This window comes from Taudactylus pleione, unplaced genomic scaffold (genome assembly GCF_031769625.1).
Source record: "Taudactylus pleione unplaced genomic scaffold, aTauple2 ptg000046l, whole genome shotgun sequence".
Lineage (NCBI taxonomy): Eukaryota > Metazoa > Chordata > Amphibia > Anura > Myobatrachidae > Taudactylus > Taudactylus pleione.
Genome location: NW_028284448.1, coordinates 17,309,763 through 17,337,488, shown reverse-complemented (window position 1 = coordinate 17,337,488; position 27,726 = coordinate 17,309,763). Strand labels below are relative to the sequence as shown.

Sequence of the window (27,726 nt, the reverse complement as noted above, 5' to 3'; positions counted from 1 at the left end):
TGAAGTGTTACATACATACACTGCACTTTCTATGAGGCAGACTATGAGCCAAATGTAATAGGGTGAGAGTTTAGAAAATGTGAGAGTTTAGCAGTAAACTCTCACACTTTTTATACTCGCCCAGTGTAATAGAGTTCGGAACATGCAAACTCGCATGTTTTTAGACTCTAAAAACTCTCACGACTTAAACTCTCATCCAGATGTTTTCCCATTTTGAAAATAAAACTCGACCAAAGTAATAGTCTGTTTACTGCTAAACTCTCACATTTTCTAAGCTCTCACCCTATTACATTTTGCCCTACAGCTGGTTAAGAGCTAATCATGACCTCTTCATGGGCTAGTTATACTTGCTCTAAAATCAAGCATTTGGATACCCACCTCCTGTATTTGCCCCTGATAGCTGTGGATTTGTGTGTTATAATCATTACAGAGCAGTAGTGTTGGATAAAGGGGTGAAGGTGTTTAATATTTATTAAGAATATTACAAATTAGAACCATTGGTCTTTTTAATATAATAACACAAATTAGATCTGAAACATTTGTAGCCTAATTAGCACCAATTAATTATATTTGTGAAAAAATGCATAACTTAATTTTTAAATGAGTACACTCTTGTTTCAATGCCTATTTATTATATAACTTTCTACAGTCAGTGTAAACAACACCAGATATTTAATTTAATTTCAAAATAACTTTATAAACCAACATACAGTAGATTGTCTATCATTTATTTCTTGTAGATTTCATTATGGCTTGTAAGCATAAGTAGTTTGTATTTAAGGAGAAAGTACAATAATATTTAACCTATTGTAAATTGAACCATTTGGTTGTTTCAAAATAACTGAATTTGTACATAGAATAAGCGTAAAGATGAATTGTCACAGTGGGAGTAAAAGGCAAAGTGTATCATAATGAAACAAAACACCAAGGGGTAGATTTACTAAATCTTTTAAAAAATAAAAAGTGGTGGTGTTGGCCATAGCAACCACTCAGAGTCTGTCTATCATTTATCTACTCCCAGCTCTGTCTAAAAATGACAAAAAAAACTCCCCACCCCAAAATATACCTTTAATATTACTATTACAACAAAACACTACTAGGGGTAAATTTACAAAAAGTGAGAATTTTTAAAAGTGATGTTTGCCATAGCAACCAATCAAATTCTACTTAACATTTAACTAGCACCTTCTAGAAGATAATAGCTAGAATCTGATTGGTTTCTATGGGCAACATCACTTTTAAAACTCACATCTAAAAATAGCCCAGCTTTCTTTCAAAACAAAGGTGAGATTAGTACAGTATTGTATATAGATTGATGAAAAAATGCTAAATAATGTTTTTAATTGTGCATACCAAATAATGAAATTTGATAGACTTATTTGATATTTGTGAGCAAGATGCCTGAGTCCAGAAATATTCTTTACAAAGTAACATACCTTTTAATGGTGCAAAACACAAACAAAAGGAGCTTACAATACTGTAGTATTTTTAAATAATGTTGGAGATTTTTAATACAAAAATATACATTCGTTCCTTATTTAATGATTAATTCAGGATTACAGTATCTGTGTGAAGATGGTTGCCAAGAATAAATGATGCAACATTTTTATATATAAAGAGTCTGATGCTGAGTTGAATGTAAACCTGTTTTCGAAGCATATCTACTGTAACTTGTTTTCGCACCTCCAGAATCGGTCATTTGTAGGTATGGGCGGTATACATTTATGAAGCCGGCGGACGGAATCCCAACCGTCGGCTTCTATACTACTTAATCCCAGCAAGGGTTAAATGACAGGCGTCTAAATCTAGACGCATGTCATTTTACCGACGCCGGGAGATCGGCGCCCGGCATCCCGATCAAAGGGATGCCAGGCGCGGACAGCCATGGGGGGGTGGGTTAGGTTTAGGGGTCCCGGGGGGGACTTAGGGTTAGGCACCCCCCCGGGAGGTTAGGGTTAGGCTAAGGGGAGGGTGGGTTAAAGTTAGGCACCCCCAGGGGGAGGTTAGGGATAGGCACCCCCCCGGGGGACTTAGGTTTAGGCGGCAGGGAAGGGGGGTTTCGGTTTAGGCACTTAGAGGAGGGATTAGGGTTAGGCACAGGGTGGGGGAGGTTAGGGTTAGGCACCCTAAAGGAGGGTTAGGGGGTTAAATTAGGTTAGTTTATACTTACCTGGGAACGATTGGGATTTCCTCCTCTGTCGGGCTGCCGCTGCCGGGATTTGAACCACCGGCCATGCGGCCGGCGGTGAATCATACAGATTCTGGTATGGGCAATACAGAATAATGTGCATTGCAATCGCAGGTCCAGTAGCAACAGAAGGAGAGTGAAACGGTGCATTCTAACTTCTAACTAAGTGCCTGATTCAGAGATGTACGCAAACCCAATGGTTCTGGGTCTGCGCAGGTGCAGGACCTGTTCTGTGCATGTGCACACTGGGTACTGCTTGCTCACATGCTGTGGCATTTGGGGGCGCTGACCAAAACCATTCTCCAAAACAGGGGCATGTCACTCCCGTTTTGGTGGCACGCCTTCCGGTGCAGATTTTCTGGACCCAGTTCTCCAGTTCCATTGGGCAAGCTGAGTAAGTCTCAGCTTATGCAGCCTGGCCAAAGCAGCATCGGACGCGATGGTAATCCAAGGCACGGACGCTGCACTTGGATCGCAGATGCATGCAGGAGGTTTCTATTTCCTACAAACGCCTCCTGCTGCTTTTGCATTTAGTTGGATGATATTGCACAGCCACTTCCTTGTGGCTGTGCAATACCGTCCATCTCTAAATCAGGCCCTAAGTTCAGTGAAGGTATGCTGATACAGCTGCAGCCCTGCAGAGTTGGATGAAAGTGTAAATACGCATGTTTTCAGTTGTATCGTGTGCACCAAGGATAGGGCTGGGGCAAGTGTTCCTTGATGATGATGATGACAAAGGTGGTGAAAGTCAAACTAACTATAGGGATAGGGAGCAGGTGTACTTCAATGATGTGTTCAACTCTGCATACTGGTGAGTATACGCATTTATTTCCATCCATGTAATACAGGTGCAATTATGGACAATTTGTGTTCAACTCAGCAACATACAATAAATGAGAACTGTGTATAATCAGCTATTCGCTGTACACTAAACTTTAAAATTAAGATATTCATTTCATGATTATCCTGATAAAGCTAAATCATGACAAAGGCTCCTGCAAACTAAAATACATTTCAGTAATACTCTATACCAGGGACGTAAGTTCATACCAGGTGCCCGGAGGAGAAATAGATGGTACTGCTTCCCCCATCCAGCCTGCACCATTTTGTTTCAACAGCCCCCCATTGTCTCCCAGCCTGCTCCATTCTGTCTCTCCAGCCCCCTTCTGTCTCCCTAGCCAGCCCCCTTCTGTCTCCCATGCCAGCCCCCTTCTGTCTCCCTAGTCAGCCTCCTTCTGTCTCCCTAGTCAGCCTCCTTCTGTCTCCCTAGTCAGCCTCCTTCTGTCTCCCTAGTCAGCCTCCTTCTGTCCCTCAAGCCAGCCCCCTTCTGTCCCTCAAGCCAGCCCCCTTCTGTCCCTCAAGCCAGCCCCCTTCTGTCCCTCAAGCCAGCCCCCTTCTGTCCCTCAAGCCAGCCCCCTTCTGTCCCTCAAGCCAGCCCCCTTCTGTCCCTCAAGCCAGCCCCCTTCTGTCCCTCAAGCCAGCCCCGCTTCTGTCCCTCAAGCCAGCCCCGCTTCTGTCCCTCAAGCCAGCCCCGCTTCTGTCCCTCAAGCCAGCCCCGCTTCTGTCCCTCAAGCCAGCCCCGCTTCTGTCCCTCAAGCCAGCCCCGCTTCTGTCCCTCAAGCCAGCCCCGCTTCTGTCCCTCAAGCCAGCCCCGCTTCTGTCCCTCAAGCCAGCCCCGCTTCTGTCCCTCAAGCCAGCCCCGCTTCTGTCCCTCAAGCCAGCCCCGCTTCTGTCCCTCAAGCCAGCCCCGCTTCTGTCCCTCAAGCCAGCCCCGCTTCTGTCCCTCAAGCCAGCCCCGCTTCTGTCCCTCAAGCCAGCCCCGCTTCTGTCCCTCAAGCCAGCCCCGCTTCTGTCCCTCAAGCCAGCCCCGCTTCTGTCCCTCAAGCCAGCCCCGCTTCTGTCCCTCAAGCCAGCCCCGCTTCTGTCCCTCAAGCCAGCCCCGCTTCTGTCCCTCTAGCCAGCCCCGCTTCTGTCTCCCTAGCCAGCCCCGCTTCTGTCTCCCTAGCCAGCCCCGCTTCTGTCTCCCTAGCCAGCCCCGCTTCTGTCTCCCTAGCCAGCCCCGCTTCTGTCTCCCTAGCCAGCCCCGCTTCTGTCTCCCTAGCCAGCCCCGCTTCTGTCTCCCTAGCCAGCCCCGCTTCTGTCTCCCTAGCCAGCCCCGCTTCTGTCTCCCTAGCCAGCCCCGCTTCTGTCTCCCTAGCCAGCCCCGCTTCTGTCTCCCTAGCCAGCCCCGCTTCTGTCTCCCTAGCCAGCCCCGCTTCTGTCTCCCTAGCCAGCCCCGCTTCTGTCTCCCTAGCCAGCCCCGCTTCTGTCTCCCTAGCCAGCCCCGCTTCTGTCTCCCTAGCCAGCCCCGCTTCTGTCTCCCTAGCCAGCCCCGCTTCTGTCTCCCTAGCCAGCCCCGCTTCTGTCTCCCTAGCCAGCCCCGCTTCTGTCTCCCTAGCCAGCCCCGCTTCTGTCTCCCTAGCCAGCCCCGCTTCTGTCTCCCTAGCCAGCCCCGCTTCTGTCTCCCTAGCCAGCCCCGCTTCTGTCTCCCTAGCCAGCCCCGCTTCTGTCTCCCTAGCCAGCCCCGCTTCTGTCTCCCTAGCCAGCCCCGCTTCTGTCTCTCCAGCCATCCTGTTCTGTTTTTTCCTGACAGAAACTCTCTGTCTCCTCAGCCAGTAGCCTTCTGTATCTCCAGCTAGCCCTCACAGCCAGCCCCCTGCAGCCCACACACTACCTTGTCTTCTTGGTGCTGGTCCTCTGTTAGTGGTGTGGCCGTATCCTCTGTCAGCAGTGCAGCGCACGTGACATCCTGATATCACGCATTGCGTGTCACAATAAACTAAAAAAACCTTTATTATACCAAGCAGCTGCAGTCAAGCAATAGTGGCTGCCTGGACCCCACAGATACATCCAGCTTTACCCGCTGCCTGCGCTGCTGCAGTGATCAGCAGAGCACAGACAGCGGTTATAGAATGATTTTTCTTTACCCCCCTGACAGCTGGCGTCCAGAGGCAAATGCTTCCATTGCCTCTGGGACTTCCGTCACTGCTATATACAGTAAAAGTATCAAACCAAAGTGAAGGACAAAAAAAAAGAAGTAGAAATAATAACATGAGATCTTTTTGTTAACTTCTCTTAATATTTACTAGGACGGATATTTTGGAACTTTGTGCCACCTACTGTACAATAGCTTACTTTTTCAAAATAGTTTACTATTTAAAAACAAAACAACAGTCACTGGCTATAGAATTTGAGAGGGACTGCCAAAATGAATGGGATAAATCAGGAATATCGTAGGGGTGATTGCCCATTAGGAGGAATGTCTGGTATTGCTCTTCTTCTGCATGAATGGGATTAACTGGTGGCTCGTGAAACATTCTAAGCAAAGTAAGAGGAGCGAACAATGAGAGATCACATTTTCATTTAATTGAAATTATCTATTATTAAAACAAAACAAAGCGTTCCAAATGTATTGCCTTAAACTTCAATTTCATTTAATTTTTTTTTTATTAAGAAGCCCAGCATGCAACGAGCAATTACAAATATGGTTTACCTGCAGTTTCGCCAACTGAGCATTTTCATGTTTTTTAATTGCTGATCAAGGTCTCTTTACTTTTAAAGAGAAGACAAGGTCATCATGTAGTTAAAAGAATCCCACAGCGCTCGTTGAAGAAAATTATTCTCTTATGTAAATTTTAATATTGCAAGATTTTTTAACCTTTTATGTTCTCCTGTGTAGGCTTAAATGGAAGGCAGGCATTAGAAAAACTGGAACAAGGGTACAGAATCCCCAAACCTCTGAATTGCCCCAAGGACCTGTACAACATCATGTTGGATTGTTGGAATGAAGACCCAGAGAACCGGCCAACCTTTGCAACATTACAGTGGAGGCTTGAAGATTATTTTGAAACAGACTCTTCAGCTTATTTTGATGCAAATGCATTTGTAAACCCTAGGTAAACGGAAACTCCATAATAATTGATTCATAAGGTCTTATTATCTCTGAGACACTAATACTGAATAGCAAAATTAAAAAATAAGGGGTCAGTAAAATATATCAGACCATTTAAATGAAGCACAATGAAAATCATTTCAACAATTATTTGAAGTCGTACATCACTACCTGAAGAAATTGGTCACATGTCTAAATCATGGATTTAAATGGCTTATGTGACCAAACTAGCACTTTAATGCATTATAAGCATTCTGGAATAATAGTCAAATACAGTTTACAAAGATGTAAAAGAATTCTACCCTTGGCTCTGAAATATATTTGACTCTCTACTGTGTGAAGGTATATCTTACTTAGCATTCTCATTGACCTAAGCTGCCTAAATAGATGTGAAACAATAGTTAGAATTTCCACTGTCTATTTCCATTGCATTTTATTGTCTATACAACTTCTGCAAACTTTTCTTATACTGTATAACAAATCAGGCATAGTCTTAAGAACAGGGGAACTAATTCAGAGATGTACGTAAATCCGATATACGTAGATATCTGATGTTTGCAGATCTGCATAGGCACAGGAGCTGCACTGTGTATGTACAGATTTGTGTTGGCACTGTCGCTTACGGTGCCCCAAAAGCTGCACCATGATTGACATGCTGCATGCATTTGGGGGCGGCAATGGTTAGCCTTCCAGAAAACAGGGCATGTCGGCCCTGTGCTCTGGGTTTGCTGAAGCCAGTGGCTTCGTCCTTGGATGCGGTTTTCATTGACCCCCGGCAGCATGATTTCACTGGACATCCTGAGTAACCAGAGGGTTACTCAGTTATTAGATGTTCGCACAGTTGACCCGACGCTGCTTCTTCAGATGCAGCAGCGAATCACAGAAGCCTCAGCCTGCAGTGGGGATCTCTTTACTAAAGATACCACCTGAATCTTTTGCATAATTTTGCACAGCGGCTGTGCCTTTAGCGTCCATCTCTGAATTAGACCCTATATTCTTGCCTGGTAGTATACTGTATAGGGATGGGGGCTTTTGAGTATTATTTTGAGTACAAAAAAATCAAAAACTTCAATGATGCTCGCTAGGGCACATGTTGCCAACATAGCCCCTAATTTAGGTACAGTTTCTGGTGCAAGTCTCCTTTCCATTCGCTGAGATTCTCAGATGCACTTATAGAACTTAAAATGATTCCTCTTTAGACAATCACTGTAGTATTGCCATGTTTTGAGAGTGTGAAACATAGGCTGGCAGGCATTAGGAACTCAAACATCTGTACTCCTTCCTTGAATACAGAGAGCCAATGCCAGCAGGCATGCTACTGTATGTGCCCCTCTGACAGTGACTTAGTTGGAATCTGAGCAATAAATGTTGCAGCCTGTGAGTATACTAGTCAGGGCATTAGTAAGATATCTGGGTGGGGAGCTTAATAAAAAGTATGAGGGAATGAATTAAGATTTCAATTGACATGTAACAGAGGCCCTGATTCAGAGACGGAGAAAGAGCGCTCGCTTTGAATCTGGGCGTTTTTGTTTTTTTTTCTGCGGCCTCCTGGCCGCGCGCATAGCTGTGGGTGACCACCCACAGCTATAGTGAGCAGCCAGGATGATGGTCGCCATGGCGTTGCGGAATTGTCTAAATAGATTGGAGAGGTTAACATTATGCCTACCAACCTATTCATTAGCTTTACAATTATGAACAAAGTGTATGTACGGCGCTGCGGACCACTTGTGGCACCCTATAAATAAAATGTAATAATAATAATATTATTATACTGTTTGTATCCAGTGCCTGCAACTATATACCGTAGGCTATTCTATTTACAGAATACTATTACGTTTATGAAGGGGGTCTCTATTGTTGTGCAGCGGGTCTGTGTCTGTAACTATATACTCTAGGCTATTCTATTTACCGGATACCGTTACGTTTATGAAGGGGTCTCTGCTGATGTGCAGTGGGTCTGTGTTTTTATATTTTATGCATCTGCTATACATTTGCAATATACATTTTTCAGTACTGAGTACTGAAAAATTTAACTACCTAGGACTACTAGTCTTTGATTTACTAACATTTAGCAAAAGAAAATACAAAAAATAACTATTCTATTGCATTACAGTGTACTTGTTTGTGGCATATTTTCAGTTTCTGCAAAATTGATACTACAGGCTGTGATAACCAATTAAATCTAAGGGCACTGTGTTAAAATATATGTATTATAAAGGGCTTTTGATCAGACTATTGGTTGCTTTAAGCATTATTTAAACACTATATATTAGAGGCTTTATGGAGGTTTCCATCTTTTTCTACCTTAAGACACTATTAGTTTTATTTGTACATGTTTTCCGGGAACTTTTAGCAAATTTAATTATTTTATCTTTCTGTTGTTTGTCTTAATTTTTCACTAATACCTTTATATGATCCAAACAGAAATGTATTGTTGCCCTTAGATATCATGCAGACATTTGTTGTGAATATAACACTCCACTCTATGGGCCTGATTCACTACGGATCGCAATATAGTCTATGCACACAGTTCAGTGCTATTGGAAGTTAATCTATTACGATCGCAATGCTGCCACTACATTGCACTACATAAGAACGCCCATTTTACATTTTACCTTACATGCACAGCCGTAATGGTTAGCAAGACTGTGAAAACATCGGTACAATCGAGTACCATTGGACCCATACGCACGGTTAAGGCAGGTCAGACCTCACTCAGGAATTGCTTACTTCAGTGCACGCTGTGAGGCCTCAGACTGCGTTTGGTATCGCAGTGGCTAATTTATGCACGCCCCTGCAACGCCATTGAAACGCACTGGCACGCTGCGTTTGCCCGACCACCCCCCATCACCACCCACAGACGGCACTTCATGTGCCCTTGTGGTAGGGTCTCGTGGCTGCAAGCCCCAGAGAGATTTCAGCTCTAACAGAGCCAGAATCTCGCCACTGACATCACTCGTGATGTCAGTGGGGCCGCCCCCAAACGGCAGGCGTTCTCATGGTAAACGCCTCCATTTGGGCAGCCACCCCCACAGCCCGCCCACCAAAGGGGGCGAGCTGTGACTCAACATCGACAGCTCGCCCCCTTTGGTGCTAGACCTGGAGCGACGAATTGCCCGTCTCTTGCTGGGTCTCGCACATGCGCACGGCGGAGCCGGCTCCATCGTGTGCATGCACTGTGGGCCACCATCGACCCGGTTGCGAGCGCTTGCGACCGGGTCTGAATCAGGCCCAGTGTTTGAAATGACAGTTAGAAGCTCATTGGTTGCTTTGGGCCACTACTCTACTAGTCTCTCTCTCCAAGGCTTGATAAATCTCCCCTGAAGAGAGGGATATTGCATTGGGAATAATAATATTATATATTTCCATGTGCAAGCAAGTATGGAAAATCCAGCTCATACTTAATCAGTCCCAGAGTTCGCAGCTATGTAAGGTATATATATATTAAATAAAATAACAAGTTACTTATTGTAAAGGACACAAAAGAACAAATGGAATGTGAAAAATGTTTGTTCATATGTCATAAGGCATTAGCCACCAAAATTGTATGTAACAATAGAACACTTATTTTAACTTGAATGTAAACCATCTATAAATTATTAATGTGCAAATAAAATATAACATATTTACAAGAATATTAAAAAAATAAACTTGACCAAATGATTATTAAATAATGCGCAATTTCACATGTGAGTCTTCTTTAGTTTCATCCTATTGAGTCTTCTTTAGTTTCATCCTATTGATTATTCTTTGTCACACATAGAACTGTGGTGGCAATTATTCTATGCATATTGGCAGCCAACTGTGGGCAGATTCAGATGTGGATGCAGGGCTGATATTTACATAGATTGAGTGATTGTTAGCCATTGCACATGCATGTAAGCCAAACTGTACAGGCACAGCGATTGAATTGCGATTATGCTCACCTGCAAAGTGAGTGACAGGTAGTCAGCGTTTGGAGGAGGTAATGGAGGGGTGGTTAGAAAAACGCAGGCGTGTCGGACCATTTAAACACTTTTCTGGGCATGCATAAATTAGCCACTATGTTCTTGTTCGCAACAGAAGAGTCCTCTGCTTGTGTGGAGACCTGCTATGTCTGCAACATGCCTAGACTCAGAAGGTTGATGGCTGCCTGATCTGTCTTCAATGTTTTCAATGATTTCGGTTTTGTGCCGGAGTGGTGGATGTGAGATGCTTCAATGGGCATTTGTTAGCACAGGGTGGTGAGTGCGTCTGTAGCATATTTTTACAATTGCGATCCGTGAGACTTTGCAGCTGCGATGGCATTTGTGTCCTCATCTGAATTAGGCCCTTGGTCCCATAATGCGTCTAAGATCTACCAAGTAGGGGAATTTGTGCCTGCCATAGTTGCAAGACTGAAAAAGGGGGCATGGCACACCCACAAGGGAAAGATATAAAACATAGGGGTAGATGTATGCTGCATATACTGCTTTTCCCCATGTATTAGTGTGGCGTTATGTGTTAAATGACAGGGGCGCTATGTGCCCCTGTCATTATCGGTACTGCTATCTACAAGATAGCACTATCTACAAAATAACGACGTGCCAGTCAACGTATGAGTGGTCAGTGGCGCTGACCATCCAGGCAGTTGCAGCTATCATTTCGACAGCTGCAGCTGTTGTTGCCCCACCGCAGCACTCTCCCTCGTTGCGGCAGCTGCTGGGCTCCGGACTGTGCATGGGAGATCTTGCGATGCTTGTGAGATCTCGCGCATGCCCACTGGAGCCAGCCGGGAGGTGAGATACAGTGCATCAACACTAGGCTGATGCGTTGTGCGATCTGGCTAGATGTATTGTGTAAATCTGCAGATCTTATTCCTATGAATGAGATTCTATGTTCACCACTGCAGCCTCTTTCCAGCTGTCTCACTGGAGGGCAGTGTTTGCATCGATGAGAATCTCTCCCACCTGCTTGCTGATGTGTTTTTTCCAAAATAGTCTTTGTCAAGGCCTTGAGTAAACTTATAAGAAATGGATACAGCTGGAAAAAAAGAAAACAAGGTTTTACATTTATTTATGCGCAACTATTATTTCATCTACTATGAGAAGTAAGTGCATTACCATTAGGCGTGACAGACGCTATAAGCATGTTTTCGCTACCTATATTTATATGGATCTTTAAATGTAACAATAAATAGCGGTTAAAAGGATAAGAAAACTGAGAATTATGTAAAGATTTTTATTTGTTAAGAATATAAACGCATTCAGCACTATCTTTTTAAATATATGTATGTATATGGGAAAGCATATGACACATGTTGCAGCATATGTTAGCTGGTTAAAATTAAGTACCAGACATTAATTACTTATATGCAGCAAGCAGTGTTTTTTTCTTTAACCAATCATATACAGTTATGCATGTAAGGGACATTACCTTTAACTTACACAGTCTTAGCTTTAAACATGTACACTATTAGGGGTAAATTTACTAAGATGGGAATTCTATTAAGAAGTGATGTTGCCCATAGAAACCAATCAGATTCCAGTTATTATCTTCTATAAGGTGCTAGATAAATGAGAAGTAGAATCTGATTGGTTGCTATGGGCAACATCACTTCTTAAATAAAACTCCCATATTAGTTTATTTACCCATTATAATCTAGTGTAATCTAGTGGTATTAAGTGATATTGCAACTTGAAACCAGTTGGGTACATCATTTATTGGTTAGGTATACTGGTTCATTTATGAAAACTCAACAGAGATCTATTAAATAAAAAACAGGTTTTAATAACACTCATATTTTTTGAATAACACATGGTTGGAGTTCGGTTGCAGTGCTAAGAGCCATGCTACTATCTGAGACTCAACAGAAAATCACCGCCATTTAAACTCTGTTGCAGTGTGAAAGGTTAAGTTACTGTACTCACCAGACAGTAAAAAACTAAGGGACCTACTTTTCAATTGCTTATGTAACAGGCCAAAGGAAGTTTCCATGGAGAGGATGTTTTTCTACAAAATGAACTTTCTACAAACTGTAACTAGCATTTATTTGTGTCATGTATGACCTGATCTGTATTCCCTATATTTGGATGATCTGCTTTATAAAAAGAGACATAAGATTTACCATGATTAAACCAGAAAGAATATAACACTGATGTCTTCGATTTAAGAAAGCAGCTCTGTGTAGTGGTGTTTTCAAAATGTTGCTACTTGATATGTGTTGTTTATTTGATCCAAAAACTGGTTACAATTTAGAAGGGGATTTGAACAGCATTTACTGTAGCTCAGCTATTGAGGATTCTGTGGCTTTGTCATATTAACACCCTATAGATACTGTATGTGAGCACAAAAGTTTGTTATTCGTTTGAGAGATGACTTAGAGCCTATGGTGGGGAGCAGCTCTGCCACGTCTGGGCTGCAGAAATTAATTTGTGCCCTTCACTTTATGGCCACAAGATCCGTTTATTCTGTGAGCTCCCAAGTGTATGGGATTACATAAGCAACATTTTCTAGGCATTTAAGACAAGTGTTAAATGGGAAACGGTATGAAATACCGACAGTTGAGATCCTGGCAGTCAGAATCCTGATGCCGGGATCCCGACAGGGTTAACCCTCCCCCTCTCTCTACCCTAACCCTCCATCTTTGGTTCCTGATCCTATTCTCCCCCCTAGTGCCTGACCTCCTCCTCCCCGCACCCTAAACCCAGGGCCGTAGCTAGCGTAGTGCGGCCGGTGCCATCCCACAGGGTACCACAGGTCAGGGGGTGCTGCTTGGGCCTGTCAGATTTCTGTTTATTATCATTCTTGCTTGTAGTTTCTTCTTATTTCATCCCCAGCATCTCCTGGCCTCTCCTATCTCTTCCCTGGCCCTTCCCCATGAAGCCATGGCCCTTTTTTGGGTGCATTATGTCCCTTTGAAAAATGAGTGGGGCGCCAATGCTCTTCCTGGCACAGGGCACCAAAAAGTCTAGTTACGGCTCTGCCTAAACCTAACCCTTCCCCCTTAGTGCCTAAATGTCCCTCTAGTTCCTAACCCTAATGCCTAAATACTAACCCTCCCCCCAGCCCTGCTACTTACCTTTGGCATCCGAATGGTCCAGATGGTGGAGCAGGGATTCTGACCAGCGTTGGTATTCCGGCGCGGGTAATGGAAGCGTCGGCACCCCGACCACCAGGATGCCGAATGCATCCTGCTCCATGGCCTCAAAAATTGTTGCATACATATATCTCCTTTCCTTGTCATTTATAGACTGCACTTATATTGCTTTGAGAGCACCACACTTGAGACCAGAGGTACAATATATGTAAATTGTCACTATTGCCAGTCTCTCAATGTACAATCATGCAAGCCTCAAAATTATGAAATAATGACTATGTTGGTCCTGCCATGATGCCCATATCCTACATCAGTCAGCGCTGTTTAGAAGATTCAACAATGGAGAAATGCCAGAGGGCTGGCTACTAGGTATGTTGTAAGCACTTTACCTTTAGAATTACTTTTGTGTGGTGTATGTTTAGAATGTATCTAATGTTCTATATATATATATATATATACATATAATATTTATATATACAATCAAGTCACATTATTATGACCACCAGCTAATAACCAGAGTAACCGCCGTGTGCAGTACAGATAGACAGCTAGATAGGCTAGGAATGACTCAATAAGGTGCTGGTAGGTTGGCACAGGTATCTGGAGCCACGCTGACTACAATGCATCCCACAGCTGCCGAGGGTGCATAGTGGAGTATCCATAGAGTGAACACAACGATAGAGGTAGTCCCACAGGTGCTCAATTGGGTTCAAGTCCAGGGAATTATGGGGCCAGGGAAGTAGTTGGAAGTTTTGGTTGTGCTTGTTCAACCAAACCACATTTTTAGCCATGTGACATGTCGCATTGCTTGCTGGAAGATCCCATCCACCTCGGGGAAGACAGCATGTATAGGTGTACGTGCAGTCCTCTACTCACCTAAAAATTTTGGGGATATTCTGGTATGTTCCTGTATGCTGCATAATATCTAATGCAAGATAGACTTGACAAACAGGCTATACCTGCATAGAGCATATAGGATCACTATTCCACCATCTTATGTGGTGCAAGGCAGATCAGACAAACCCTGATTCAAAGATATTTTACATGTTAGTGTGGAAGCTCCCTTTTTTTAAAGAAAAAGAAAATACTAATTTTATGACCATTTTATGACCATAATTACTTAGAAATAACATGATGCTATCAGAACACTTTGGTGGAGTGTGTGGAAAAAATTTTCAACCAATATTGATGGTACTGTAAGTGTGTTTTGTTAACATAAACACAGGTAATAAATGTGTTTAAAACAAACATGCAAGAGTAGCTTTAAAAATATGTAGAATCTTAATTTTTCAGTTACGTGTTGTGTAGCTTAGAAAGTGTACATTATTGGTGAGGCAATGTTACATTTTCAGCAAAGAACAAAAGTACATATATACTTGTATATTATAATTTTTCAGACAAAAGTTTGCTTAGTAGCAGTTAGAAAAAAAATTAATGAATTATAAATAAATGCATTATATTTTATTTTTTCCCCTTTTTCTCTTTTTCACCCTCTCTGGACACTCTGGGGGTCATTCAGACCCGGTCGTTAGCGCCAAAGCGCTCGGACCGGGTCGATGGCCCCCCACAGAGCATGCGCACGATGGCGCCGGCGCCGTCGTGCGCATGTGTGAGACCCGCTATGACCGACAGCGCCGGTCGTAGCAGGTCTCGATCCAAAGGGGGCGAGCTGTCGATGTTGATTGACAGCTCGCCCCGTTTGGAAGGCGGGCCGGGGGGGTGGCAGCCCAAACAGGGGCGTTCCCATGGGAACACCTACCCTAGGGTCTCGTCGTAAGCTCCGATGGTCGCGATGGTCTTGACCATCGCGACCATCACCTTAGGCGGTCGTAAGGCTGTGGGTGTTAACCCACAGCCTTACCACCGCAAAGGAGGACGTCTTGAAAATTCAAGAGGTCCTCCCCTCATTCAGACTGACCGCACGCTCTGTGTGACCGGCTCTGAATGAGGTCCTCTGTCCTGTACCCTCCTCTTATCCACATCCCACCCTGTCTGGGAAGTGTGCTGGCTGTGCATAATGGTGGTTTTCCCGATTGATTTATGTATGTGCCACTAGTGGTTGCAGCAGGTACATTTTGGGCTAAGGCATTGTTTAGCTGATTGAGCGCTGTGTATATTTGATTGGTCATCAGCTTTGTGCTTGTGTCTGGTATAGGATAGCTTGGTTAAACTTCATTATTCTTAAATATATTCTATGCAGCGTATTACCAATGTGATTGAATGTGCTATATGATTCAGTCATATTCTGATGTATTTTTAAATGTCAATTAATATGGGTGAATTGTTTTTTTTATACTCCATCATAAAATTAAATATTACAATTTCAGAGGTCTTGCAAGCTGCCATACATAATGCTTATCTCTTGTGATGTTTGTGCTTGTTGTGGTTGTGGCTAGGGAGCTTGTTGTGTTTGTAGCTGAGGGCTTGTTGTGATTGCGCTTGTGTTTGTTGTTCTGTGTAATCTGCAACACTCAGAGCCTATGCGTTCCACTTCTTCAGTTTTGATTCAATTTCCCCCATGTCACAAAGCACGCATTACACCAAGCTGGTTCCATGAAAATGACAATGAGTTCAATGTACTCTAATGATCTTCACAGTCAGCAGATCGCATTCCAAAAGAGCACCTTTGTAATGTGATGGAATGTGACAATCAAGTCATGAGTGAGGAGCCAGCAAGTCTGCAGCAACTTCATGAATCTAACCTCGTAACATTGACCAGAATCTCTAAAGAATGTTTCTAGCATCTTCTTGAATCCATGATATTAAGAGTTTGGGGTGCACTGGGTGCAATCTGTACTATACAAGTGTTCTTAATAGTCACTATTGAGTAAATTTCAAATGCAAAGGATTACTGAGCAGAATAATATGCATGTAGTTAATATAAGCGTTATACTTATGCCAATGGGGATGTGAGCACATTGAAAATATATGTTTAGGCAGCTGGACACCCCTTCTTGTCCAAACTATTTATAACACTTCCTGTTTTGCATTGTGCTAACCATGTATGCATGTACTGTATGTATTTTATGCTCACTGCTAGCTGTTAGTGAGTGAATGTATAAGCTAAATATTATTTGAGCCCACACAATGACTGTCTGCACTGTATCATTGTGACATGTCCACCTTAAGAAGAGTAGTACTCACAACCTGTCCAATGGATGATGCTTTATCAATATGATAAGAATATACACTGAAGTGCCAAAAGTCATGGGATAGATGCCTAGTATCATGTAGTACCCCGTCTAACTCAGCAAAGTGATGTGGCATAGATTCCACAAGACCTTTGGAGAGATGTTGACCCATGCCATATAGATAGCTTTCCACAGCTTCCTGATATTTGTAGGTGTAGGATCTTGGGTTCATGTTGGGCAAATGTAGTGGCCACACCATTTGTTGGAACTTTCCAGAATGTTCCTTGAACCAATTCTGCACAACTTGGATCTAGTGACACATCCTGCTGGAATATTCCATCATTGTGGGGGTACATGAAGTCCACGAAGGGATGCAAATGGTCATCAAGCAATGCAATGTAGTCGTTACCGGTCAATGACGTGTTCAGGGGGACCAGCAGATCAATCCTATACCATGTGAACACACACCACACCATTATGGAACCACCACCGGCCTGCCATAAGCCAGAGACAACTGGAAATGTGACTCATTGGACCATGCCACATGTAGCCAGGACTCTAGGGACCAGCGATGTCACAAGCTCGAGTGAGGTGCTGTGTCCAGTGTCGTAGTGTTAAAAGAGGCACTCTGGTGAGGCTTATGCTCCCATAACTCATGGAAGCTAAAGAATGCTGCACTGACCTGCTGGACATGCATCTGGTACCTCCTGCATTGAATGTGGAAGTGATTTGAGCCAGTGTCACTTGTCTATTATCACAGACTATTCTGGCCAGATGCCACTGGTTATGATCATTAAACACCCATGGTTGGCCACTGCGTTGTCCATGTTGGGTGGTAATGCCCTCCATAAGGTATTCCCGGTACACACATGACACCATAGATTGAAGAATGTTGAATGTCTGCACCACTCTGGAAATGGAATGTTTCACTCATCTGGCACCCATTATCATGCCCCATTCGAACTTCAGTCATTTACAATGCCTTGCCATGAGCAACCTAACCGGTGTTCAAACTGACTCGTGAGATGTCAGGTTACAACTGATGCAGGTCTGCTATCCCATGACTTTTGGAACTTCAGTGTATATTGCAGTTGTAAGGGAACGTGCACAACATCCTGTTAATCAGGGGGCAGTACCATGTCTGAGATACAATCTAACAACAACACCTGAAATATTTTATCCATTTATGTCCACTATCTGAGAAATACTAAGCAAAATATTAAGCAACTCCTTAACTTATATGAACCATTGTGTGCCACATTTAGTAAATGCTTTTTTCAATATACAGTACTAGTATGGATCTGGCTTTTCCAATATATTTTTAGCTGAGAAATATATAAAGTTGTATATAAAAATGATTTGCACATATGTAGTAGAAAAACATGGAACGGTTCCCAGAGACATATGCATGTATAGTATACTCTTGTACAGTATCAGAGTCTACTCCAGCCACTAGAGAGAAGAGGGACCACATGGAGAATGTGCATATGCCCCATCCTCTCTTAATACACCTCTGCTCCTCATGCAATATCACTGGTATTAATTTTGAGTGGCTATATGATTATCATGTGTCTCAAGCTGGGTACACATGTAAAGATTTTCTGTCCAACCATCCAACTAGTTGATTGGTTGGAATGAAAATCTGGTAACGTATGGGAGTAAATGATGATTAGCAATTTGCTCCTAAATGTCCCGCTGTATGTACTTGATGTTTAAACAAATGTGACAGGCTGCTAATTCATAGTCTTTTGAGGGTTCAACGTAGGACCGACGATAGAGATTAGATATGTTTATAAGCTTGAGGATCCAAAGTTAACACAGAGAATATGCACCTGCTCTGCATGCATACAAACGCTGCACTGTGAAATTTGGTTGACATATAATTGACTCGGTCAAGCTCTCCTGTGATATATCCCCTGTCGGTGATTAGAGATCAGTCGTATAAAAGAGGACATTCAGCACTTAGACATTGATATCACCGTATTACAGTATATGTCTATGTTAATGTGCGGCTGCCATTATAGTCGGGATATGTTAAGTGCAGATCATTAAGCCCAATGGAATAACTCTTTAACATCTCTACATTGCATATCAACAATTTAATATTATATAGTATAAGAATTGTTACTAAATAATACAGATCTGCCTAATGTAAGAGCTTAGCTGGCACAAATACATGAATAGTATTATTAACAGCGTGATTGTATATGTGTAACACTGTATGGCGTCGCAGTATGCTGACAGCACAACCTACACATTAAGTGCTCCCTGCAGGTTACAGGTATCTTGTGAGAGAAGACAGCCTGATATAATATACTGTCTTTCTACCCGTTTATCACGGATCGTCCCATAGTGGATAAAGGGAGACCCAAATTACATTAAAAGATAGCAGTGATACATATAATCAATATCATTGTGTTCTTATTAATTACTACACAGTTGAACTAAGAGCTAGGTACAGTGGAATGATTTCACACAGAATAAACAGTGACAATACTATATTCACTGTACGAGTCAGTCACTTTCAGAGCAAACAAAGACAGCCTGTTTCATAGAAACTATTTAGCAACATATGTTGCCATTGTGTGGCTACTATTGGGAGATCATGGAGCAATTCAATGTAATAATTTACAGCAAGATATATAGGACTGAATCCGCATCTCTTATATTTACAGCATTTAGCACTATTATAATTACATTTGTGTAAAACACACAGCGGGACAACTTGTTTTAATTAACACTTTTTTTGTCAAACTTACACCATATATGTGGTCTATTGTCTGAATATTTTGTCTCTTTTTTAATATTTCGCTGCTTATTACTTACTGTATGGATTTATATAATTTGTATTGATTAATTAAAGTTATGTTTTAATTCAGTGCGCCTTGATCACAAGACAACCTCTTGCTGTCTTAGTTTATTCTACAGGAAGGTTAATCCTTTCCCCAGAATGTGGGAGAGACCCACTCTGTCACATACTTCTCCCACTAAAGGGTGAGCCTATCTCGCCCACGGCAGAAGCCTGACTCTCCAGCCCAGTTCGAGTCTAAAAATACGCCGACATATGTAGACGTCCCGGTTTGTGCGGACTTCACAAGAAAAGGGCTGGAGAGCCAGGTACCACCTTGTCAGTCTTGCGTTACAATTTTTCATAGACTGTAACCATTTTAATGGTGCATGATCAGTAACCACAGTAAACCTGGCCCCACATCTCAATAACTCAAGAGCCCATTTTATAGCGAGGCATTATTTTTCTATTAAAGAATACCTAATCTCTCATGGGAACAACTTTCTACTAAGATATAAAATAGGGTGTTCAATGCCATCAAACTCCTGATACAAAACTGCCCCCAAGCCCATATCTGAGATATCTATTTGTCTGATAAAAGACTTGGTAAAATCTGGAGACATTAAAACCAGGCCTTTACACAAAAGATGTTTAATTTTGGTGAACGCAGACTGACAGTCCCTAGATCACTCAAGTTTATTTGGAGCAGGATTTTTCAAACAATCTGTTAAGGGAGCCGCTAAGGTAAAAAATTGAGCCAGAAACCTCCTATAATAGCCTGCTAAACCTAAGAAGGTCCTTAACTCTTTCTTGGTAGTCAAAACTGGGGCATCACTAGTGCCTGTACCTTACTCACAAGGGGCTTCAGACACCTACTTGTCTACCACATACCTAAGTACTTTGTTTCATTTTTACCTAGAACACATTTCTTCAAGTTAGCAGTTAAACTTACCTCTCTCAAGGACTGAAGAACAGCCCTAAGCCTATTAACATGGGCATTCCAATGCTGACTATATATGACAATATCGCCTAAGTATGCTGCAGCATAATTCTAATGAGGACAAAGCACTCAGTGCATTACCCTCTTAAAAGAGGCCAGGGCACAATGCAAGCCAAAAGGCATTGTTTTCCACTGAAAGAGGCCCAACGGAGTAGAAAAAGCAGTTTTCTTTCTAACTTCTTCTGTCAGCTCAATTTGCCAATATCCCTTCATAAGATCAAGGGTAGTAATATACCTAGCTGGGCTGAACCTAACCTATCGAGCAGGTCATCGACCCTTGGCATTGGTTAGGCATCAAATTTGGACTCTGCATTAACTTTGCAGAAGTCCATGCAGAATTTTGTGGAACCATATGGTTTCAGGACAAAGACAATGAGGCTACACCAGAAGCTAGATGACTCCTCAATTACCCCTAACTTCAACATTTCTTATATTTCCTTGATTACCTTCATTTGTTTTTCCCTTGAAAGCCTATAGGGTCTTTGTCGAACTACTATGCCAGGTGGGGTTACAATGTCATGTAAGGCTAGATTGGTCCTCCCTGGTTTATCAGAAAAAACATCTAAGAATTCTTTAACAAGAATCCCCAAGGGAGGATTCAGCTTGTCTGAGTTCAAAGGTTCGAGGGGTGGAGAGACCCCATCGAACTGAAGGATCTGTGGACCAGGGTCACTAGGACCATTACCAGGGTCTACAAAAAACACCTCTTGATTCTTCCATGCTTTCAACAAGTTAACATTGTAAATCTGCCTACCTCTATGGGAGTCAGTTTTAGAGACTTCATAATTTACTTTGCCAACCTTTATAATTACTTCATATTGTTCTTACCACTTTGCTAGTAATTTGCTTCCTTGAGTAGGTAACAACAAAAGGACTTTATAGCCAAGTGAAAAAACTCGAGTTTGGGCATTACGGTTATAGAGAAATTTTTGAGCCTCCTGTGCATATACCAAATTTTCCCTGGTCAATTGACTTAGTAGGGCTAGGTGATTAGGTTGACCTAAGCCTAGAACAGAGGTGTTTCCCAAGTCCCCCACCCTTAACTTAACAGCTATGTGATTACGTATCTGGACCACATGTTAAAGGATGCTTTCGCTCTCTATTGGTTGTTCTTCCCATGCTTCCTGCAGAAGGTCGAGAACACCCCATAGCTTCCTCCCATAAAGAAGCTCAAAAGGGGCAAAGCCAGTAGAAGCCTGGGGCACTTCTCAGATTGCAAATAACAAATAGGGTAGAAGCTCATCCCACCTTTTTCTGTCTCTATAAACATCTTTAACCACTTGCCTGGCATGGACGTAAGCTTCTGTCCACACCAGGCAGTTCTTTATCTGTACTGGATGTAAAATTTTGTCCAGACAGATAAACATGAGGGCTACTGCAGGAAGAGAATCTTCCCGCAGCTGCTGCTCTCAGAGGGACCTTCCGGTCCCTCTGCTTGTCAGCACCGTCTCCCCCTCTGTCTGCTGTGCTGCTGATCACTGCTGATCGGTCAGCAAAGCAAGACCCCCTACCCAGCGCCTGCAGAACTGAGCAGCCGCTGGGGAAAAGTAAGTTAACTTCCCCCTCACTCCACTTACGTACCTGGTGCCTGGATCTGGTCTCAAATTGAACGTCACGATGTTTCCAATGTTTCTGATGTTCCGATGGTGGTTCCGATGTTCCGGTATTTGAAAAAATGATTTTTTTTTAAAAAAATCTCTCTTTTTTTTTGATGAAACCATTTTGAATAAGTTAAAATGGATGTTCCTCACTTAATACACTAAAAAAAAAAACCTACAATTTTGGAATGGTTTTTAGAAAAAAAAATCATAAGTTGAGTGGTTAACATAGACTTTAGTTTACGATTAAATCTTTTGACTAGGCCATCCGGTTGGGGATGATATACTGAGGTTCTGACAGAATTCATTTTTAAAAACTTTAACACCCCCTGCATTAACTTACACTTAAAGTTTGTCCCTTGGTCGGTAAGAATTTCTTTAGGTAATCCAACCCTGGAAAACAGCTCCAATAACTGAGTCGCTACCTGTTTGGCTGTAGCGACCCTTAAGGGAAATGCCTCCGGATAACATGTGGCATAGCCAACCACAACTTAAATTAATTTACAGCCTTTAGACAGTGGTTGAATCGGACCCAATAAATCAACCCCTATTTTTCAAAGGGGACCCCTACAATTGGTAGAGGGATCAACGGGGCAGGAGACGGTCAGTTTACTGTTGTCTTTTGCCACTCTGAACAAGTGGAACAGAACTATGAGACCACAGCATAAACACCTGGCCAATAAAACCAGGAGGTTATTCTCTCCACCATCGTATCCTGTCCCAAATGACCACCGCAAGGAACTGCATGGGCTAAAACCAGAACCTGCTTTCTGAAAAGGCCCCGGACCACCAACTGTCGTATCACCTCCCCCGTTTGTTTGTTTTTGTCTAGTCAATATAAAACCTCTCTAAGCAATACAAAATGGGGATATTTTACTTCTGTTACATGTGACAACAGCACACCATCCACAGAAAGAACCTGTTCAAAGGCCCTTTTCATAGAAGGATTTTCCCATTGGGCCTTTCTTAAAACAGTCTGAGACGCAAGGGGAAGTGTCAAGATCTCTTCATTTAATACTATTATATTGAACCTCAGTAGTATTCCCTGTGCCATGAGGATTAGGCCGGCTGCTAGACACATCAGTGTTCCTAGACACCTCACCATTACCATGGACATAAGCATGCATAAGTACATTAATAATGACAGGTTCATCAGAATTATCAGATACATTGACATGAACAGGAACATCAGCATTTACAGGCATATTGCGAGCAGTAGCATTATGGGAAAATACTTTTTGTCCCAACAAAACATCACGATCAGGCCAGTCTCTGTGATCACTTCTCCTTTGTATCTGTTAGGATCTGCATCATCTTGGTGGCAGGTTCCAGCCATAGTTGTGACTGGGATACTGCATCTAATCCTGTCTTGTCTGTGTACAGCTCATAGCCTGTCATTCCTGTCTGTCTGTGTACTGATCTCATGTGCTCATTAATTAATTAACTAGCTGTCTGTCTGCAGAGCAGGTACACACATGCCTTTTGATTAGGAATTACTCTCCAGGAATTGTCTCTGATTGGATCTTGCATCTCATAAGTATACATCCAGCCCTGCACTCACTGCCGGTTACATCGTCTGACATGCTGTGTTTGTTGGTCTGTTCTCAGAAGTCCTAGCCAGTCTTCCAAGTTTTACAGTTCCTGTTTATGGAGTAATTTTCCCAGCTTCCAAGCTGCACCATTGCACAGACTGTCTAAACATCAGTACACAGACTGTTTCCCAGGTTCCAAGCTGCTCCAGTGCACAGACTGCTTCTTGGCTTCCAAGCCTTACCACCACACAGACTGTCTCCTGACTTCCAAGCAGCACCAGTGCATAGACTGTTTCTCAGCTCCCAAGCCGCAACATCAGCTCCCAAGCTGCAACATCGGCCTCCAGCCACTCTACTGGCACACCAGCCACACCATTGGCACCTTGCCGCACCAACGGCTCCTAAGCCGCATCATCGGCTCTCAAGCTGCAACATCGGCCTCTGGCCACTCTACTGGCTCACCAGCCACACTCTGGGAACAACAAATCCCTTTGTATCAGGGTAGTAGCACCAAGCCCTCAACGAGTCTATTACCAACTTGCATACATACCTGTATTCACAGTGGAAGAGGGCGGGTCTCTATAGCTATAAAGACACCGGAAAAAGAGAAATCCGTGGACCTACCTATTCTTGATGCCCACCTTGGCCACACAAGTAACATACTTGAGCTGGAGTTATTGTGGAAGTCCTCCACACTGGACCTCCATCTTCTGGAAAATGGGCAGCCATCACCTTCCCCAAAGTATTACTTTTTGTCTGAAAACCCTCTTTATGTGAAGAGAAGGGCAAAGCTGTGGGCCTCAATTTCTCTAGAGCCATTGTCTGTGAGGGGTACTGGGTCCTATCTGAACACACACGTGGGGGGCACCTTATCCCAAGACAATCCCTGCAGTGGAGACAGATGGGGAGACTGGTGTAATTAAAGAAGAAAGGTTCTCCATACCATCCTGTGCCAGAAAAGCATTTTCCAGTAGCCGGACAATGGAATCCAAATTTCCAACTCAATGCAGCTGGACCCAGCGAGCAACTTTGGCAAGGAGAAGTACAACAAACTGTTCGAGAGTGACCAACTCTACCAACCGGGCCAAATTATGTAGGTCCGGCTGCAGCCATTTAACTGCGAGGTCGGCCAGTTTCTGGGCCAGGATGCATGACCTTCTATCAGGATCATAGGACGCAGACCTGAATTTCTGCCACTACGCTTCTGGATAGAGGCCAAACTGATATGCTATGGCAGCCTTCACTCTGTCATATATTTTTGCATCTTCCAGGGAGAGGGCGGCATATGCAGCTTGGGTCTCCCCTGTTAGCATAGGGTCAATCTGTAGGGCCCAGGAATCTTTGGTCCACGCTTGCAAATGTTGTAAGAAGGGCCTCCACATCATCTGAGGCCTGCATTTTGGGAAGTACTGGAGCAGTTACCACTGCTTGCTGCTGTTTAAAGAAGTCCAACATTTGTTGCCAAATGGCTTCCATGGTAGTCTATTTAGGATACCTGACACAGGACCCACTTTATCCCACTCTGACACCACAATGTAGAGGGTAAGTTCAGACGACCAATGGGAGACTAAGATGATGCAAACAAGTAAGCTTTTTATTCCAGGCTTTAAAAGACAGAGTGAGTGTATTGACTTCTTACATAAGGCAAACACAGTTCAGGAACAATATTTGAGCCTACATGGCACAGCAGTTCAAATGAGCAGAGTATTCCCAGGACAGTCATGGTTAAGATTGTCCAGCATAGACAGAGCTGCTAAAGGTGCAACCTCTCCCTCACATTTCCACTGACTAGCTAAACTTACCAGGTTTTTATATCTTAGCTGGCCTTAATTGAGGTAAGGGTGTGGTTCCTCTCTGGCTACAGGGAGGTTAACCCTTTCCTCCGAATGTGGGTGAGACCGACTCTGTCACAAAGATCTACAGTTTTTGTTGAAGAAAACACACTTAAACTTTTCTGAAAATGCATGAAGTCATAGGGATCATTGTGCCTTATAATGATCCTATTTGAATGTACATATCTGTTTTTTTTTAAATATGACATCTACATAATGGGGGTAAGGTGCAATCAGGAAGATTGCTAGACTCTTTGGGGAGTCGGGGAGATTGTCAGGGAGACTTCCTGAAATAGTAGCAATCAGGCAGAGTTGGCAAGTATGTGTTATTGCCATCTATTTTCAATCTCTTTTCAATCTGTAAAACAGAAGACCGTGGATGGCAGCTGTCCTTTTCAGTGGTTATTCACGGCTGTAACACGGCAACCGTGCCATATTCATGTCATCTGGAAGCATACATGTATTTATGTGTTTGGTTACAAACACTTTACGGATAAAAAGACATTGTTTTTCCATCCAGACAAAACGATTTTGTGTGAAAAGAGCCACAAACTACCAGTCACTCAGCTCCTGTCATATTACAGGTTGTTAGAAAATGACAGTTAGGAGATGATTGGTTGGTAGTTTAACACTCTCCAATGTATCACTTTCCAGAGCTTATTACATCTGCCACAAAGTACCAACAAATCAGCTCCTAATTGTCACTGTACAGGCTGTGTTTGTAAAATGACAGTGAGGAGCTGATCGGTTGGTATTTTATCTTTGTCCACTTTTTCTTTCTCCAAAGCTTAGTACATAGACCCTAAGTGCTGTATGTCTGTGCAGCAATGCGACACTCAACACAGCAAAAATGGCATAGCCGTACATGCGCAGTAACACACCCGGTGGCCATCTTGATAAAGGAGCATGGTCCGGCTTCACTATAAGGAGATAAGAGACAGCCCAGGAGTGCATTACTCTCCAAGAGTTAGCTTGTCAACCATAAGCCATTGTTAAGGTTCATTGAGAAATTACATCAAAACATGTCACTCGTCTTACGTACTCTGTGCTTGTCAGTTGTAGCTACACCCGTTGAAAAACTAATTACACCAAGCATCATATTGTTCCCATGAGGATTTATTTAGTAATCGAGTGGTGTGAGACAGGGCCGCCATAAGGGGGGGACCGCTGGGCCTCGAGTCCCTGGACAGGAGAGTGCGGAGAAAGAGGGGGGCCCTGGTGGCTGCAGTGCTGCACCGGCAGCCATAGAGTATTGGTACCAGCCGGGAGCCAATCAGGAGTGGCTGCAGCAGCCCCTCCTGATTGGTTGCCAGTCTGCGAGCTTTGATTATTTACTGTTAGTGCAAGCACCAGTGGCGTAACTAGGGTTTTTGGGTAAGAGGAAAAACAGAGTCCCTCAAAAAAAAAAAAAAGTGAAAAAGTGGGCATGGTCACATGCCACAACGGACGTGACCACTGATAAATGTGTCAACATGGAGCACAACCATTTCTCGTCACTCTGGGAACATTCCTTTAGATTCAATATGCACCTTAATGACCCCAGTAGTAGTGACACTTATGCAATGCTCCTCAATCAATGCCCACTGTAGTAATGTCCCTTATGCAATGTCCCAAGTAGAAGTGCCCTTTATGCAATGCCCCAGAAGCAGTGCCCCTTATGCAATGCCCCCTATATAGTGCCCCTTATGCAGTGCTCCCTGTTGTACTGCACATTATGCAGTGCCCCTAGTAGTGCCCCTTATGCAATGCCCATTGTTGTAGTGCGCATTATGCAGTGCCCCTTATGCAGTGCCCCTAGTAGTACCCCTTGTGCAGTGCCCCCAGTTGTGCCCCTTATGCAGTACCACCAGTAGTGCCCCTTAAGCAGTACCTCCAGTAGTGCCCCTTATGCAGTGTCCCTTATACTGTGCCCCTTATGCAATGTGCCCAGTAGTGCCCCTTATACAGTGCCCCTTATGCAGTGCCTCTATGCAGTGCCGTCAGTAGTGCCCCTTATACAGTGCCACCCATTAATGCCCCTTATACAGTGCCCCTTATACAGTGTACCCATTAGTGACCCTTATACAGTGCCCCTTATGCAGTGCCCCCAGTAGTGCCCTTAATACATTGCCCCAGTAGTGCCGCTTATACAGTGCCCCCAGTAGTAGTGCCCTGTACATATAAAACACACAGACACACATAATTATACTTACCCGACTCCCTGCTCCTGCGCTTGCTGCCGCCCACTCCCCTGGTCCCGCTCGGCACTGTGGGAGAGACGCCACTTTGGGAGCCATAAGGAAGAGCTCATGAGTGAACATCAGCCCGGCGCTGGACCCTGGGTGCAGCAGCAGCAGCCAATAAGAGTCTGTCTGACTCTTATTGGCTACAGTGCTAAAACAAACACACTGCCACCGGCAGTAATGTTTGTATTAGTGTGTAGTGCCACGGACTGCCCTGGACAGTGGCTGGCGGCGTCCCCCTGTGCTGTCGGGTCAGACAGCACCCAGGGCACATGTCTCGCTCGACCCCCCCCTAGATACGCCACTGGCCAGCACCATGGTAGAGAGGAGGGGAGGTGCAGTTGCAGGCAGTTTAAGGTAAGAGGTAGGGGGGACACTACATTGTCTGTATGTATGTATGTGTATATGTGTGTGACTATATGTGTGTAATTGTATACATACCCCACT

The 27,726-nt window shown here is 43.6% G+C and overlaps 1 protein-coding gene across 3 annotated transcripts in view; it reads left to right on the top strand.

Annotated features, from left to right (window-relative positions):
* The window catches only part of FRK (fyn related Src family tyrosine kinase), a 144,684-nt gene extending 134,913 nt beyond the window's left edge, over positions 1 to 9,771 (top strand). For all 3 annotated transcript variants that reach the window (XM_088460497.1, XM_088460499.1, XM_088460498.1), the window contains exon 8: positions 5,907 to 9,771. In XM_088460497.1, the coding sequence (XP_088316623.1) occupies positions 5,907 to 6,127 (221 nt within the window). In that variant the 3' untranslated portion in view covers positions 6,128 to 9,771. The remainder of the gene's footprint in view (positions 1 to 5,906) is intronic.
* Positions 9,772 to 27,726: the final 17,955 nt, after the last annotated feature.